The sequence below is a fragment of the Schistosoma mansoni genome, chromosome 4 (assembly GCF_000237925.1).
Source record: "Schistosoma mansoni strain Puerto Rico chromosome 4, complete genome".
NCBI lineage: Eukaryota > Metazoa > Platyhelminthes > Trematoda > Strigeidida > Schistosomatidae > Schistosoma > Schistosoma mansoni.
Genome location: NC_031498.1, coordinates 11,920,893 through 11,940,249, shown reverse-complemented (window position 1 = coordinate 11,940,249; position 19,357 = coordinate 11,920,893). Strand labels below are relative to the sequence as shown.

General features: G+C 35.1%; 2 protein-coding genes across 2 annotated transcripts; one reads left to right on the top strand and one right to left on the bottom strand.

Annotated features, from left to right (window-relative positions):
• Positions 1 to 5,544: 5,544 nt before the first annotated feature.
• Positions 5,545 to 6,654, top strand: Smp_198170 (beta-1,3-n-acetylglucosaminyltransferase,putati ve; the record flags this gene model as incomplete). Its single annotated transcript, XM_018796836.1, has 2 exons — positions 5,545 to 5,664; positions 6,397 to 6,654. The coding sequence occupies 2 exons, from the start codon at positions 5,545 to 5,547 to the stop codon at positions 6,652 to 6,654; spliced, it is 378 nt and encodes a 125-aa protein (XP_018651937.1).
• A 1,097-nt stretch (positions 6,655 to 7,751) lies between these two features.
• Smp_145290 (putative alkaline phosphatase) lies at positions 7,752 to 11,875 on the bottom strand (the record flags this gene model as incomplete). The annotated part of the gene is made up of 4 exons (XM_018796835.1): positions 7,752 to 7,924; positions 8,523 to 8,797; positions 10,269 to 10,482; positions 11,479 to 11,875. 4 exons carry the CDS (start codon positions 11,873 to 11,875, stop codon positions 7,752 to 7,754), a joined length of 1,059 nt encoding a protein of 352 aa, XP_018651936.1.
• Positions 11,876 to 19,357: the final 7,482 nt, after the last annotated feature.

Below are 19,357 nucleotides of genomic sequence, written 5' to 3'. Positions count from 1 at the left end.
ATAAAACAAGTTGTAATGAATCGATTGCCAACTTACTGACGAATATATATAACAGCCTACCCATATTAATTTATCAATTCAACCTACTGTTTGAATAGAAATTACAACCGCTTCTGGTTTTTACAAAATGTGTAAACTCTTGTAGATCTAGTTTCATTAGTACACCAGGTTACGCAGTAATCAGGAGTGAAAATATGCTTTATCTACACCTTTGAGGTAGCTAACTTCTCATCGTCCAATACTAAAGTTTGATGGTGTGACTCAAAATTAGATCAAATACAATCAGTAGTTGTGGTGCATGCTACTTATGTCAACAGACATGCACAGTTATTTATAGTAGCCTTTGTAGTAAAATGAGTGTAGTGTTCATCAGAATTTTGACACAAAAAAGTTGATAGCAGTTTGATTCATTTAAAAATTGATACCTTCTGAATACCTGTAAAAATTGATACCTTCTGAATACCTGCCATAGAATAACCATCTTCGAATTTTCATTGTTACCACAAATGACTGGTTTCATCATCATCATCATCATCATCATCATCATCATCATCATCATCATCATCATCATCACTATTATTATTATTACTAACATAATCGCTTATTTCTATTCTCTCTCATTCAGTCCATCAAACGAGCACGGATTCCACTGCACAGACGCTGCTACACAACTACTGTCCAACGCTTCTCACGTCAACGTAATAATGGGAGGAGGAGCAACCGAATTCTATGGTCCGTCAGACAGTACCATTTTCAACATGAAGGGGAAACGCTCTGATTCACGCAACCTCTTACATAAATGGAAGGCGATACAGACTAAAATGAATCGCAAGCATGTTCTCTTACATACGAACTCTGAGTTTAAACGAACCAACTGGTCTTCAGTTGACTACGTTTTGGGTAGGTTCTTTGATTCGTGAGTTTTGCTACACAGTAATAATTTGGATCGACAACTAGTAAACAACTCTTTGTTTTTATTTGTTTCAAAATGAAGCTGCCTAAAGCCTTATCGACTGTACGTGCAGTGGTTTTGGGCATCGATCAAAAGTTAAAATGGGAATCATTTTATACGTCCCGTGAAAATTTAACTTCTGGCCACCATCACAAAGTTGTTGTTTCCTAGAAATAATTTGTTGACTTTTTTCTAATGCTTTATGTCTAATGATTTTCATAAATGTGTTTTGTGATGATTTGATTATGTGGACAGGCAGTTCGAGTACGACTGAATGTTAAGACTGCAGATACGTGAATCCGACTGTAATTGAATGGTTTTGTGATACCAAAAATCGTAGTCTTCTCCTGTATCGTTCACCTGTGTTGAGCACACATTCGATTCAGCCGTTTTTGTACTAATTGGTTCGATGATCCCTTTCAAGTCTGTAAGATTTCCGAAGCTTTAACGTGGTTTGTTAAATGGTCCAATGTGTGTTGATTTACTAACACCACCGTTTATTTTACGGCATTCCATTCAGATATAATCTCACGTATTGATTTTCAGGTTTGTTTGCTCCGAGTCATTTGGCTTACCGACTGGAAAATCAAGACCAACCAAGTTTGGCAGAAATGACTGAAGCTGCTATCAAAGTACTTTCGCGCAATCCTAAAGGATTTCTTTTGTTAGTCGAAGGGGGCAGAATCGATCATGGGAATCACGAAAATCGAGCACAGTAAGAAACTCTTATTGTAATTGTAACTATTTCTACTATTAAAATTAACGACTCAGTCATAATGTTATTGGTATTTAATATGGAACTAAACTGATGTAGATTATTTCCTATTGTTTAACCTAAAGTTAGAGGTGGAATGTTGTTTGTTAAATTTTCCGACCCATTCAGCTATGCTTTTAAATGAGTTGGTGATACGATTACATTTTTGATTTCATACCGATTACAGATACGCGTTAACTGAAACGTTGGAGTTCGAAAAAGCCGTCGAGAAAGCATTGTCACTTGTTGATCAACAAGAAACGTTACTATTAGTAACAGCGGACCATTCTCATGCATACGGAGTTGTCGGCTATCCGACAAGAAATACAAGTGTGCTAGATGTGGATAATACTGCAAAAGTAAGTGGAAATCTAGTTCCATTTTTAAACATTTGAGTTAACAATCAGTCATTAGTTAGTTAAGATATTGGAGAATAAAATCGAAGTTGCATGACGATTGGCAGTTTGGAATCTGTTTAAAAGGTTTGTCAACAGTAAGATCGAAGATAAAAGCTCACGTATAACACTGGAACAATTTTTTGAGCAAAGAATGCATACAATGACTGATCGTAAACACAGTTTCCCTTTGCATGAGACGTTTGTCGAGGTCGTTCAGTTGATGTATATTCGTCATGATATCCAGTTTCACAAAGGATTTGATGAATATCGAAATGTTGTTAAGTGGATACGGATTAGTCAGATATTCGGAAGGCAATCAAAAGATTGGCTACTTCGTTATCGTTAACATACTTTATTAACGAATTCGACAACGGATTCTCGCCATTTAACAAATGAAATATAATAACCTGAGTTCGTTATAATATAGCGATCTCACCTTCACTTGAGCCTGTAAACGTTTATGTTTATTATGCCCCTTGAATAGCTTACTTAATAGACAGTGTCGCTTGCGTCACTAATAACTATTTGTCATTGAAAAATTCCCATTATGTTAAAACACAATTATACGAACGAAGAATATTCTTTCCAATAATTTCTCATCTGGTTCTACTATTATAATAATATTAATACGCATTCAAATACTATGTGATATACAATAAAAGTAGACTGTGTGAGAAATATTGTAACATTCAGTGGAGCGAGATTTTCTAATATTGCCTTATTTTGTGTTACAGGGAGATGATAATAAATCATATCTCATATCCTCCTTTTTCAATGGACCAAGAGGTATATTAGGTGCACCTCGATCGGATCCGGCAACAGAAGATAGATTCGCAAGCAACTATACAGCAGAATCACTGGTGAGACTCAGTACTTCTACACACAGTGCTGAGGATGTACCGATTTATGCTAGTGGACCTTTCAGTGATCTATTTCACTCTTCATTGGATAATACGTTTATTGCACATGCAACTATGTACTCGCTTTGTATTGGACCATACACGAATCAGTCACACTGTGACAAAGGAAACAATGGATCTCGACTCAGAGGACTTTATCTGAATAACTTTTATTATTTACTATTTCTCAGTGTTATCTTGTACACTTTCATACATTAGTGTATATTTTGTGGTATTTTGTTCAAATTAATAATTTCATGTTTTTCGTGTAAGTATATTTATTATTTGTAATATTTATCAGGTTAGATTAGACAAAAGTTCATCAAATGATTTATGGATATACAAACACTTATTTTTGAATTAATGCACTGGTCAAATACAACCAATTAACGTTACTTTGATTTTTGACATTCGTAATGATGAAATAATTAGACGAAATAATATTTGAAACAGAATGTCACTTGTAGAGATGTTGGTTAATATTAGAATTAGAATTATTCAAATTTATGTATTAACAAAGAATTCCAGAAATAGTGCAATTTAAGGCAGGTAGAACTAGATGAGCACAAATGAACGTATTATATTTAGACTTCAAAATTAGTGCTCAAATAAATACTTACAAATCATTAGTTTCTGCGAATGCCACAGTTAAGTAATTAGTGTTCATAATATATGAACCTGATTGTTAATGAACATGTTCGATGATTTATAGTAATTACATCAGTATTCGTATTCAGTGGAAGCATTCACTTTCGACCATACAGTGACTGGAGATCGTTTAGATAGAACAGAGTTTCCACCAAGGGAGAACTGCTGCATAAGTTGAAAAGTAAGGATACACAAATTGGGAATAAAAGGGAGTGAACAAGCGACGTGAATAATAATAATGTAAATTGTCTGACTTTTGGTAGGAGCGTGAATAGTATTGTCAGTAGAAATCGACATTTCACTTATTTGTGTGAGGGCTGTGATACTGCCCGGGTGCCCAGACCGAAGCAGGTTGTCTTCTTAGGGGGCCACACCTGGACCCTTTGACCTAAAGGTCTAACCCACAAGGCAGTGGAGCATCGTGAGGAGATGCAGTCCCATGGTAGCCGGTGACCAACAATAGGTTCATACGCCATTCGTTCCATCAGGATACTGGAGCCCATGTGAACCATTGGTTTGGTATCAGAGTTTTCCAACTCTCCTAGATGTACTCCCCGTGTCCACCGGCACGGTCAAAACGCCGGACATTCTCTTTTCGTCCTCCTAATTTCGTAAACAACACCGGTGTCACGAGAAGGCAGTTAGTAGGGCTTCCTTGGCAGAGACTACATACGCGTGGCCATGTGAGAGCATTTCGAAAAGGCGGGTGGGCCCTCTACACTCTCGGCCGTACCAGGGCAAGTACAAAAGGTTATCTGCAAATTAGAAGCAATGAATCTAAATATATTGTCCTACTAATAATTATAACAACTACACAACAAGTCTTCAACTTTTGGGTTTCTGAGCAAAATTTCCAAAATACCAAGCCAAACAATGTGACACCTAGACACTCGAGGTCAAGGTTATACACCAACAAATTAGAAATTTGTATGAAACAAATGCATCCAAAAGATAATGAAATTATTGATATTCGATATAACAGTTTTCAATAGATCGGATACTTTCAGTCCTTCTGCTGGTGTGTGCTACACTTCTTCTAACAGTCTTAACCATAAGAACATTGGCTTTTTCACAAACGAATAAATCAGCAGCACCAATCGACGGAAGAACGGGTATCACAAGCAGTCGATAACAATAAAATAGCATTCAAAAGCAAACTGGCTTCATGCCTTACAGTAGTATGCCTAGCCATCCGAGGAATCATCTACCATGTACGCCTGAAGAAGAAAGACTTTTTGCGTCTCTCTGTGGTGTTTGTAAGAACTAATGATTCCTTTGTATTTGATATCTCCTTGATTTTGAGCTCCAATCACAGTACGTTCGTTTGTGCTCATATAGTTCTGTTTGGTCTAAATTGCGATATTTCGGGGATTCCTAGTTAGTATAATAATTCAACTACTTTTAATTATCACACTTTTACTAATATTCCTTTTATTGTCGTCAGTTGCATTCGTATTATCAGATAATACTTTCCGTACCAGTTAGAAAGGTCATTTGTCTCTCTAGAAAATACTGGAATCATATCACCATCAAGTTACCTTATCTCATACTTCTCCATTTGTATCTAAGTCGTGATATGGAAACATAATACTTGGGCCACTGCTTCCAGAAAACTCGAGCCAAATGGTTCACTTGTATCCATCCTTTAGAATGCCTGTTGCTTGATGAAGTACCCCTGTGCTATACTACGTTCTCTTTTAATAGAAACACGTTGACTGATTTTATGGCCTTGAGATCATTCGGTCATTCACTATTTTCTCGCGACATATCCTAAATTCACTTCACCTCTCAACAACCGAAAGTTTAATTGAAACGTTTCAATCACTAGTGTAACGTCGACATAACCTAATTTGTTATTATATTTCAAAGCCAAGTCTGTAATTGTTTGCCTCTATGGTTATACAGTTGGATGTTTTCTGGAATCCGGTCAAGAACTGTCTTGCAGATGACCACCAACACACAATAATCCATCTATCATCAAAGCATGCGTTTACAAATTTGTCAGGACACAATGTAAGTCTATCCTCAAACGAACAGTATATTCACTTTATCTTCACTATTCACAATACCAACATGATTTCAATGTAAAAACATTTCATGAAATCAATTTATCTTAATCGTTTTAATGAATATCATACACCTTTATTCGTAACGAAATTCATGATAATGCATTGTTATAATTTCTATAGATTATCAGATCTATTTTTTTATTTTATCTTGGATCCTAAGTTTCGACATTACTCTTTACTTATTATTCTGAATGATCATTCTCTCTTCTCAAGTCATATTCCTTATGAGCAATGTTTATTTTAGTGTCGAATATACCAGTTTATGATTTTTAGGTACTCATCTTGATAAATTCGTTTCACTGTACTGGTGTGATTTGGTAACTTGAACTAGTGCACATATACGTCATGTTTCACGATACTAATAACTGACTTAGCACCAAGTGAAGATTGCAGTTATCTTGCATCGAACCCAGCGAATGCATGACATAAAGTTAAAAGTTGAATTATCACTAATGTTTCCGTGCAACGTAAACTCTTATATTCTAATAAGTGAAAATCGGGTATAACGACTCCACATTAAATGTAAGGTGATAGTTGATATTTATTCACAGTACAGTAGTTTAACCTTCAAATAACTATAGAGGCGTTTTACAGTAGCATAAGTTTAGGTCTTTGAATTCACTTAATATACCCAAAATTTATCATTTTCACTGTTTATTTTCCTCAACTTTCATAGTTTGCTGAAATAACAAATCAGATTGATCGTGATAATGTTAAATTTAACTCAGCTGTTCAGCGTTTAGAGGAAACATTATATAAACAAATTGCCGATGTTGAAAGACGTTTACAACAAAAGATCAGTGAATTACAGAATGAGATTCAAGTATCTATTCAACAATGTCAAGATGAAAAACGATCCTTAGAATCACGTTTGCTTGATAGTATACACACGATAGCAGCAAACCTTGAAAATCGTATTGTAAGTATTAACTAAAGAGATTTTAAAATATTTTATTGAAAATAATTTCTATTATTTCGCTTAGTTTGGTAAAATTCTATGACATAGAAGAACAATTAATCACTAATCAACATGTACGAACTGATGTACAATCTATGGATTGAGTTAGAGCAATAATTATTGAATATTTAGATTAGTAAATACGTCACATGTTTCCATGCTCGGCTTGATAAAGTTTAATAGTGAATATTATCACTCATTTGATTGTATTAGGAACTAATCAGTTGAGTGGTGTAACTCTTGAAATAAACAATCCAGCTATTTAGCTTTTAAGTGTAATTTAAGTGTAATCTACTGTAGATTACACTTAATTGAATAACCATAAAATGCTTTCTACAATGGTTATTTTATTGTAATAAAATAAAAATTAAACAATATATACCTTTCTATTTGTATAATGGAAAATAATTTCTCAAATGAAATCATTGCTAAGTAATGAAAGTGCTTATTACATCTACAGTTGCATTCAATCATTCAATTGTCCATGGTAAAAAGTGTCATAGTTACAGTGGAATCTTTATTGAACTACATGATATAAATTAAAATATAAAAATGAATATTGTTTGAATCTTCCCATCTTTCCATCTCTGCATATCCATTTACTGTTTCTAATTTTTACTCATATGAAAATTACATACTTTTCATCAAGCACACGATGCCGATACGTATAAGGGTGAATTCGACAAACCTTTCAAACGGATACAAACTACCAATCATAATGCAACTTCGATATTATTCTCCAATATCTTAACTAACTAATGACTGATTGTTTACTAAAATGCTTAAAAATGGAACTAGATTTCCACTTACTTTTGCAGTATTATCCATATCTAGTTTCAGTTAACGCGTATCTGTAATCGGTATGAAATCAAAAATGTAATCGTATCACCAACTCATTTAAAAGCATAGCTGAATGGGTCGGAAAATTTAACAAACAACATTCCACCTCTAACTTTAGGTTAAACAATAGGAAATAATCTACATCAGTTTAGTTCCATATTAAATACCAATAACATTATGACTGAGTCGTTAATTTTAATAGTAGAAATAGTTACAATTACAATAAGAGTTTCTTACTGTGCTCGATTTTCGTGATTCCCATGATCGATTCTGCCCCCTTCGACTAACAAAAGAAATCCTTTAGGATTGCGCGAAAGTACTTTGATAGCAGCTTCAGTCATTTCTGCCAAACTTGGTTGGTCTTGATTTTCCAGTCGGTAAGCCAAATGACTCGGAGCAAACAAACCTGAAAATCAATACGTGAGATTATATCTGAATGGAATGCCGTAAAATAAACGGTGGTGTTAGTAAATCAACACACATTGGACCATTTAACAAACCACGTTAAAGCTTCGGAAATCTTACAGACTTGAAAGGGATCATCGAACCAATTAGTACAAAAACGGCTGAATCGAATGTGTGCTCAACACAGGTGAACGATACAGGAGAAGACTACGATTTTTGGTATCACAAAACCATTCAATTACAGTCGGATTCACGTATCTGCAGTCTTAACATTCAGTCGTACTCGAACTGCCTGTCCACATAATCAAATCATCACAAAACACATTTATGAAAATCATTAGACATAAAGCATTAGAAAAAAGTCAACAAATTATTTCTAGGAAACAACAACTTTGTGATGGTGGCCAGAAGTTAAATTTTCACGGGACGTATAAAATGATTCCCATTTTAACTTTTGATCGATGCCCAAAACCACTGCACGTACAGTCGATAAGGCTTTAGGCAGCTTCATTTTGAAACAAATAAAAACAAAGAGTTGTTTACTAGTTGTCGATCCAAATTATTACTGTGTAGCAAAACTCACGAATCAAAGAACCTACCCAAAACGTAGTCAACTGAAGACCAGTTGGTTCGTTTAAACTCAGAGTTCGTATGTAAGAGAACATGCTTGCGATTCATTTTAGTCTGTATCGCCTTCCATTTATGTAAGAGGTTGCGTGAATCAGAGCGTTTCCCCTTCATGTTGAAAATGGTACTGTCTGACGGACCATAGAATTCGGTTGCTCCTCCTCCCATTATTACGTTGACGTGAGAAGCGTTGGACAGTAGTTGTGTAGCAGCGTCTGTGCAGTGGAATCCGTGCTCGTTTGATGGACTGAATGAGAGAGAATAGAAATAAGCGATTATGTTAGTAATAATAATAATAGTGATGATGATGATGATGATGATGATGATGATGATGATGATGATGATGATGATGATAACCAGTCATTTGTGGTAACAATGAAAATTCGAAGATGGTTATTCTATGGCAGGTATTCAGAAGGTATCAATTTTTAAATGAATCAAACTGCTATCAACTTTTTTGTGTCAAAATTCTGATGAACACTACACTCATTTTACTACAAAGGCTACTATAAATAACTGTGCATGTCTGTTGACATAAGTAGCATGCACCACAACTACTGATTGTATTTGATCTAATTTTGAGTCACACCATCAAACTTTAGTATTGGACGATGAGAAGTTAGCTACCTCAAAGGTGTAGATAAAGCATATTTTCACTCCTGATTACTGCGTAACCTGGTGTACTAATGAAACTAGATCTACAAGAGTTTACACATTTTGTAAAAACCAGAAGCGGTTGTAATTTCTATTCAAACAGTAGGTTGAATTGATAAATTAATATGGGTAGGCTGTTATATATATTCGTCAGTAAGTTGGCAATCGATTCATTACAACTTGTTTTATGCTAATATCGAGCTGTGTTTGTATGCAAATGCAATTCGTGAACACCGAATATTTTATTGTGATTATCACTGGGTGATTTACTTATCCTGAATATCCTGGAATCAATTGTAACACATATATAACACAACCCAATTTGAAATTCTGTATATAGTTAAATAAACAAGTAAATTTATATAGATGAATAACGAATTAATGGTGTTTAATTCATTTAGATATCACGTGGGAGGAGGTGGCCGACCAAATGAATGATAGAGTAATCTACGTATATTCCCTTGACATTTTTGAGGCGGACTTATTATAAACTCATTTGTAAAACCCAAGTTCATGTTCACTGTCTTGAACCAAACATTTTCATATAGAGATGATAATGGTGCTATCATTTTATCGGCTGGAATGGCGAACGGTAGTTTCAATCCTATGTATTCATGACTGTGGAAAGCCCAAATAAGAAAGTAATGATTGGGAAGTTTATCCTATTTAGGATCAGAGTAATCTGACATAAAGTAACAATAAAGCACTTTAAGGGATAAAGGCTTTATAGCTTACGGAAGAACATGAAATTTCACTTCAAATACATAATTCCTTTTGAGGGATATGAAACACATCATTTATCGGCACAAACTTAAATATATAGATCCCGTGTACTACACGATCACTTTTTAAGGAATACGAAATCTCACCAATTCTATACATTTCATTCACTGTGTATTGCAAAAAGCCGGGTTCTAACATTAATTCCTCTAGGCTTGTAGTACTTAGGCAAAACATTAACTGTAAACGGAGTTCATTGCAATAAAAACCTGCACACGTAATCTATGTACTTTATCACATTAAAACTAAACATAAACGTAAAGTCTAAGATATTCCAAACTTACGCTTTCGACTCCCAATCTCGATGTAACATATTTGCATACGCTGCTGCGGGTGTTGCATGAGTAACTCTCGCAGTTGTAACTATTCCGGTGGAAAATCCTGCTTTGGAGGCATACATGATAGAAGATTTCGCCCTTTCTAATTCTTTCAATTCAGTACATTTACAGCACTTCACTGTTCCTGTGATACCAACGGTTTTATGAGGGCTTTTCACACCTTAAAATAATTTAAAATCAGCATAAGATGCAGCAAAAATTACTCATCAATTGGAACGACAGGAAACTAAATTTCTAAGTGAGCGAATTTGTATATATCTCATCACAATAAATTTATTCATCTTTGACAGTATAGTGATCAGCTCACAACGTAGCATATTATACTTCCAACTCAAGTAAAATCAACATTTCTTTGATGTATATCAGTGAACTATGAAAACTGTATTTGATACTCGACCTTCCGAAATCCTAATATGTACACTGCAAAACATGTTCTTTGTTTGAAATGGACTTTGGTTCGATTCTTCGACCGATTAAAATATATTATTAAGAGTATTTAATATTTCGAAAGCTTTAGTCTAGTATATTTTCCATAATTGACAAATATCAAGTGTGAAACATTGTAAAAGAAGTATCTCCATCCACTGGTTAGTTGCCCTAATTTAGCTCATGAATTCACGATCAAGTTCAAAGCTTTTTATCGTAATAGAGTAGACCAAAAAGAGGAGGCGAGTTTTTATCTCCACTGCATTTGGTTTTATCCAGATGATAAAATTATGAGAAACTCTGATCAATATAAGTAGTTGATGGAGTGCGAACTTCATTAGTATATATGGGATAATTAAATACTGATCAGAAACATCAAAATCCATCTGTACCACACCTATATGGATGAGAATGAAATCTTTCAAGTAAGACTAATTATACATTTATTTATTCTCCACATTCCGCCTACATTGTACAGAAGAATTGCAGAAACAATTAAGTAAACGAGGCTGTCTACAGAATAGTAACTCGCAAACAAATTTTCAAGTGTATTTAGTTTCACTAGCTTCAAATATACACATCGTTCTAGGATCATCGGAACGCTCCGACTTTCATCACACAGGACATGTATAGTTGCTTGGTTATTAGTGTATTAAAATATGACAATGTAAATTTACTAAGGCATGAAGTAGTTGTTTCATCAGAAATATTAGTTCACTTTACTACTTACCTGACATAAAGGCAGTCGCCGCAGAACCTGAATCTGTTGTCAGTCTATCTGAGTTGAATGTACGAACAAGTGATGCAACAGGCCAGTTCTCCCATACTAGTTGTACATCACCACCTAAAAGATCCATCTTCTCCGCTTTCAAATATCTTGCTCCAGTAACAGTGCTCAGGCTCATACCATCACCAATAAATAAGATGACATTTTCTGGTCGTTTGAGTAATAAGTGAGATGATGATTGTTCAAATTTATCAAATCTCTCATCTGCTAACCTCTTCCAAGTTCCAGGATCTGCGACATTCAATGATGACGATTTGCACTCAATTTTGTACAGGGATAGTATGACTGCTATGAAAAATAGTAAGGGTTTTGGAGCTGTCGATAAGACATTTGGAAGCATATTTTGTCTTACGAGGTTTACAACTTTTGTTGTTTGATTTTGTTCAATTAAATACTGCCTTACAAACCGAAACTTTCTAAATTTTGTCATGCACTCACTTCTCATTGGTTTGTTTTTGGATTACCTAACAAGTATATGTAAATTGTCGATTTCAACCATTCACATGGCTCGAATTGCATCCATTATTCTAAATTTTAATGGGTTGGTTTAATTGTTGTTGTACTAAACACACTATATTAAATTGTTGATTATCAGTAATATTTTTCTTAGTCTACGTATCAGAGCTAAGTAAATATAGTGTTTATATGAATCAATGATTTCTTTTTATTGATGACTGTTTTGATTTTGAATTGCAAATACAGTACATTCGTTCGTGCTCATCTAATACTTCTTGATTAAATTTCGTTATTCCAGGGATTACTAGTTCATACCATAAATCAAATACTTCTGAATATCACATTGGCGTAGCGATAGAGCCTGTGATGGAATGGTTGGATGTACATTCAGATTTTAATGCTTTTGTGGATTACATGGAGATGTACGCAATCTGGTCTATGAGCAAGGAAGATGACGAAGATTTTATTATTGTTGCCCATTTCCTTACATTCATCGGTGAAGAAGCATACAGCCTTATAAAGACTTTGGCATTTCCAGAAAAGCCGATTTCACTCCCTTATGAATTTCACGAAAACATGTAGGGCCAATGCGGTGTTTGAATGAAATTCGCGACTATTGAGTCAACCTAACTGTATTTCAAGTGTATAAATAGGAAGCAGTTCACTCACGGTAATATTCTGAAATGTGCTAGACTAAAGTGTAGATTATATTCTGAAGGTAGTTACAATACACATGCCAATTCACTGGCGTGATCAGTTTATTAGACTGACTTATGACAGAGAATATCATATTGACAGATATCAGTTCAAATCTATTCACACCAAGAACAACGCTAGATAATTTATGTCCAACTAAGTTAGTTTACTGGTTAAGCAAAATTCTCCAACAAATCACATATTATTAATACATTAACTTCTTATAAAACCTTAATTTAAACCGTTTTTTATATTCTTCCTTGTTACAGCATATAACTGATTCACTGGATAATACGTCATATCTCTATTAAAAGGTTACATTATATTATTTCAAAAGATGATGAATACACTCATTATTTTGAAGCAACGAAGATAAGATTTAGATTTTAATGCTTTTGAGGATTACATGGAGTGCTTTGAAAGCTGGGCTATGACTAAGGAAGATATTGAGGATTTTAATATTTTGGTCCATTTCCTTACATTCATCGGAAAAGTAGCATACAACCTTATGAAGACTTTGGCATTTCCAGACAATCCGATTTCACTCCTTTACGTTATTTTTCATTCTATGGTGTGATGCGGTCTCGTTTGCTTGTATATAAACCAATTATGTCTAAAATGTATAAACCATGCAGTGGAAGATGAGATGGTGTTCTGGATTCAATTGGCAGGGAAAGGGAAGAGGAATCAATAATGACTCAGAGTCGACTATAGGCTGCTCGTACTTCTTATTGCGTCATTAGTTTGGCACGGGACCGAGGTCAAATAAGTCGGTATTATATTGGCGATTTAGTCACGGGATATTTGAAGGGCCAAAGGACATAACAGACTTTTCTGTCTTTCAAAAATCTAGTCAGTTCTACACTAGCCACTGAATTCGAAGATATGAAGGGATTAGTAAATGGATAGCTCCTGACACAAATGCGAAACATTTTAGTGAAAAGAAGCAAATATGAAATTGTTTAGAGGCTGTGTTTTATGCCTAAATACATGAGAAGAAACCATTGACACAATTAAACACAACCGTTTCATTGACCAATCACGTTACTACAACACCGGGAAGACTGTTCTGGTTAGTGTTGTTTGTTTTTAAATAATTTAATCTATTTCAGATAACATAAAAGCTAAACAATATACAGAGTTTTTCATAAATTAAAAGAACCTTCAACTGGATTATAAAAGATCCACAAATATCCAGATTTCCATTCAAACAATGCTGTGCTGGTTGTTCGTATGAAACATCAATAACCATTTTTAATTATGCATAATACTAAAATTTAGACTTGTAGTTATCGCATGAATTAGTGTGCTGTTTGTATGAACTGGTAATGGTTTTTTAATTGGTTACACACTTTACTCATAACTCTAAAATAATACATTCACGTGCCTGTACTAATTTTTCCTGTCTTCAAGAGTTGTTCCATTTGTAACTACAAAAGTATGCACTGGATAGATTCGGGAAATTCTACAACATTAAACATATTCAGTACTACGACAAATTCTAATCACAAATTTCCAAACATAATAGTTCTTTATAGCTATCCAAAATTACATAATAAGTGTCTGAGAAACTAACTGAAAACTTGTTTCTCAATAAAATGTTATGGATGAGTAGTAAGTATTGTAAATCAAATATAACTAATCTGTGAGATTAAAAGCAACAAGCTCTATCTCAAGTCTGTAACATTTCTTTAACTGATGTAAATCATTGAAGTGGAATTAGTACGAACATCATAGTTGGTAATAGCCAAATATTATCATCCACTTCTTCTACTGTCTACATAATATTATCTACCCCCAACTACAGCACTTTGAAAATCTCTTGTCATCTGAATAGATAAACCTAAAAAGCAACACTTCTACTCACGTTTGTTTAACTAAGAACTAATTTGGAGTAAATGGCATGTCAGTTAGTTGTATCTTAATGTTTGTTAATGAATACTACATTCTTTAACCTATATTTCGTTTGAAATATGGTACTTTACAAATATTTCGCATAAGACTTTAATTCCAAGTAAAGAAAAAAAATGAAAAACTACCTACAATAAACTAACAATATGGTAAAAAAATACTTTCACTGAAATTAGTTATATGAAGGATAGTTATCATTTCAGTTACATACACAAATAGTCAATAACAGTATTGATATAATAAAACTTTCCGAAAGATACAACATAATTATAAGTGTGACTCAAAAATTCAGCCTTTATTAATTCTTTGGGTTAGACAGAATCAAAATAATTCACTATATTGTTCAATTTCTGAATAATAGTTAATTAGCATTTCAATCGAGAATGCTACAATCAGTAAGAATTCTTTCAGTTAAATTAGTTATGTTCGCTTTTATTAAGAGTTTGGAACAAAGTTACAGCAGGGTCGCTACTGGCTTCTATTATGAACGATATCTGATAATCTCTCGAGCCACTGTGTTGCACAATCCCTCGAACCCCGACCGCGGAGTCGAGAAAGACCAATAGAAGCCAGTCCTGTACAGCTTTCTTCCATATCACGAAACCTTGTCATACACTTACCACTTCTCCGCTTTTTTCAACCGGTCACAGCATCGGCGAATAATGCACGACGCGGAATTCGCTGAGATGAAATTTATGAAACATGTACAAGTCACCGAAATCGGTGTTTCATGATAGTGTGTGATGTTTAAATAAATCAATGACTTCTTCGTATTGATGACTGTTGTAATTTTGAATTCCAAATACATTACACTCGTTCGGGCTCATCTAATACTTCTTGATTACATTGCGTTATTCCTGGGATTACTAATTTATACTACAATTCGAATACTTCTGATTATCATATTGGCGTCGCGATGGAGCCTGTGATACAACAGTTGGACATTCATTCAACTTCTGAAACTTTTGAGGATTATCTTGAAAGGTTTGAGATATGGAGCATGACCAAGAAAGATATGAAGGGTGACAAAATTGTGGCACATTTTCTCACATTCATCGGTCAAGAAGCCTACAGTTTACTAAAAACCTTGGCATGTCCAGATAAGCCGAACTTGATATTCAATCGATGAAATGTTCTAATACTTTGCTTAGTCGTCTTGATGAAATACAATCTCAGGGTCGATCAAATTTGCGTTCGTTTAATCGTGATTTCTATTCTCGTGGAAATATGAAAGGTGATTCAACAAGGTGAGAATAAGTTTGGTAAATGCTTATCTTGTGGCAAATTTCATTCTCGTAATTCATGTCCATTTCGTAATGCTAAATGTTTTAAATGTGGCAAGATAGGACACATTCAGTCAGTGTGCAAAACTGGCGAGACTAAAGAACATGGACGACCTTTGAACGAATCTTAAATGACCTTGAGAAATATTAGCCAATCAGAAGACAGTTAGTGTACATTAAAAATTTATTATACAAAACCAAAGAATTAAAGTGGATACACTTCTTTTACATGAGTTAAAAACTTATCAAGGTTGGATATAGGTTCGGAAGTTTTAAAATCGTATTGCATGCGGTACATAAATTCATCCATATGGCTCCATAGTAGTCTGCCTCTGGAGCCATGGTAAGGTCTCAAAAACTCCTTTAGTCTCGACCACATAGCTTCTATGTTGTTGGTATGCACCCCAGTAGTAGGGTCAACGAAATGTCGCTTATGTATAACGACTTCATGCTCATATCCCAGTCTACCTAGACATCTGTAAGCTCCCCAATCATCTGTATAAATAGTAGTACCCGGTAGCACATATTGCTGTATGATCGGTATGATTGTTGGTGCCTTCCGGTTCCTGACTCTTTGAAAATGTCCTTTCCGTAATGATCTATCATATATTCCAAAGACCTGTGAGGTATATTTATGGAAGAGGTACTTACCCAATCTTCTTTAATACAACGGCCACAGTTGTATTGCGTTTCCTTACCACCGTTTCGTCTATTTCAACAATCTTTCCCACTCCTCCATACAATTGGTGTATGCTTGTCAGTTTTGTTGCGCATATATCTCTGCAAAACTCGTTCCATTGAACTGCCGAAACTTCGCTAACATCGGCAAAGGCGGCAGCTAGTGTTACCGGTTCTTTTATTACCCAATTCGCAATAAGGAGCATAATTTGTCTCAACCTTAACTTTGAGCGAGCGAAAAATGTCCCTCTTCTAGCTGATTTCTTCTTCCAACATGAGGGACATCGAAAGATAATATCGTCACGATAGTCTGCACATTGTACAATGTTCATTTGACAACCGCAGTCACAAGTACAGGAGCTTCTCAATAATCCCTTTTCCTGCAGTCGTTGAATTATCACGTCCTCTCGAAAATCCGCTGTAAAGCGATCGTACGTAAGCATCATGTTGCGAAATTACCGCCGTGACCTTGAAAACCCGCGAAAGCTTCTGATTGGCTCGTCCATGTTCTTTAGTCCCGCCTGCAAAACTACTGTTCATTTTGCTTCAAGTATTACTAAGTCTTGTAACTTAGATCACAATAATTCGACTATTCCTAATGATCATTTATCCTTATCCACCACTTCGAAAGTTAATGTTCATATCCAAAAACGATTATATACATCTGTTGGTTCATTTCATGACTTTATTGTGGACACAGGTAGTATAGAATCCATTATTTCACTCAAGAACTTGATATCTTTAGATCCTAATGTTGTGGTAAAACCCACTGAGGTCTAAATACTGGGGATTACTGGACACATTGCCTATACGAGGATGTTGTGAATTGCTAATAAGAAATGATAATTCTTCATATATACCTTGTGAATTTTTAGTTAGTGAAACAGGACTGTCTATACTGGGTTTAAAAAATCTGAAAAGGCTTAAAGTAGAATTGTTTCTACTAGTTTCTACAGAGAATTCTGATGCTTTACTCAAGGATTTGATAGCTGTGTGTGCTAAGTGTAGTGGAGGTATGAAAATTCAGCTCATAAAACTTCAAGTACAGGGTGATCCAGTTTTTCTTAAAAGACGAATAATTCTTTATGGTCTTCGAGAAGCAGTACATAAGTCACTGAACGATTTGTGTGCGAAAGGTATAATTGAACTAGTTCAGTCCTCAGCATAGGGTACTCCTATTGTTACGCCATTGAAGTCGGATGGCAAGACCCCTAGAATATGTGGTGATTACAGATTAACACTGAACTCACGTTTGTCGAAGCAAACATGCACGACGATGGAGGCTGAAGATATTCTAAATCGACTTCATGGTTCTAAAGTGTTCTCGAAAGTCGACTTGGAAGATGCTTATCTTCAAATCCTTTTAGATCAATCTTCGTCTATCTCGACAACAATTAACACCCCTTTTGGTCTATTCAAATACAACTTCCTTCCATTTGGTCTTAGTTGTTCTCCAGCCATATTTCAGGCGGTCTTGAATAAGATAGTCAGTGATATTGAAGGTGTTGAAGTTTATCAAGATGATCTCATTGTTCATGGTGCTGATAAAGTAGTTCATGACCAGAGACTTATTGCTTTATTGCGTCGTTTAATTGAGAAGAATATTACAGTGAATCCGAATAAGTGTTCATTTTGTGTATCTAGTTTTGAATGCCTTGGATACCTAGTTGATGGTAATGGTTTTAGACCAGATATGAAACGACTAGCCCCACTAACAAATGTACCGTCTCCAAAAAATATCACAGAATTACGTTCACTAGTGGGTGCTCTTCAGTATTATTCTTGTTCTATTCCTAATTTTTCTTGTCGTGCCAACTGTTTATTTAATATTTTGACATCCAATTCATTCAAATGGGGTGAAGAACAAGAGTCATGCCTACGAAGTCTGCTAAAGTTCCTTCAAAGTGATGCTGTTCTTCGAACTTACTCACCCAGTGTACATTCTGTTCTTATTACTGATGCATCACCTGTAGGTATTGGTGCAGTTTTGGAACAAAATGGTAGGCCAGGTATCTGTGTTTCACGCAAACTTTCTGTTTCTGAACAAGGTTATTCACAAACGCAGCGAGAAGCGTTAGCTGTGTTTTGGGCTGTTAAAAGACTTCATAAATATTTATTTGGAAAGAAGTTTACCATTGTTACTGATCATGAAGCTTTAAAGTTCATTTATCATCCTGACAAATCCTTAGCACGTTCCTCAGCTGCTATGGTTCAACGATGGAGTATTGCTTTGAGTGCTTATGACTATACGATTCAGCACAGGAGTGCAAAACAAATTCGACACGTTGACTACATTTCTCAACAATCATTACAAGATAGACCTGTTAATACTTCAGACTGCTTGTTAGTGCAACCTTTACCGGTGAGACGTCCAGATCCCATTAGAGAAATTCGTAGATACTTTGGATGTATACTCAGTGCTATACGGAAGGGTTGGAATGCTAATCTGAAACGTAGATTTCCTGTCTATTATTCAAAGCGGGACGAGTTATCTACTACTCCTGACGGTATTCTGTGTCTAAATGATCGTGTTGTTATTCCTCCTTCATTACGCAAACCTGTCCTTGATGATCTTCATAGTGGACATCTAGGTGTTGAGAAAATGAAGTCTTTGGCAAGACTCACATGTTGGTGTCCAGAGATAAATGCAGATATATGTCGTACAGCAAACAATTGTGAGAAATATCATAAGCTAAAAAGTCAGCCTTCGAAGTGGACTCCATGGCCAGCTTACATTTGATAATTTTAAGGGCATGTGTGTCAGGTATTTTATGAAACATCATGATCGTTAAAACACT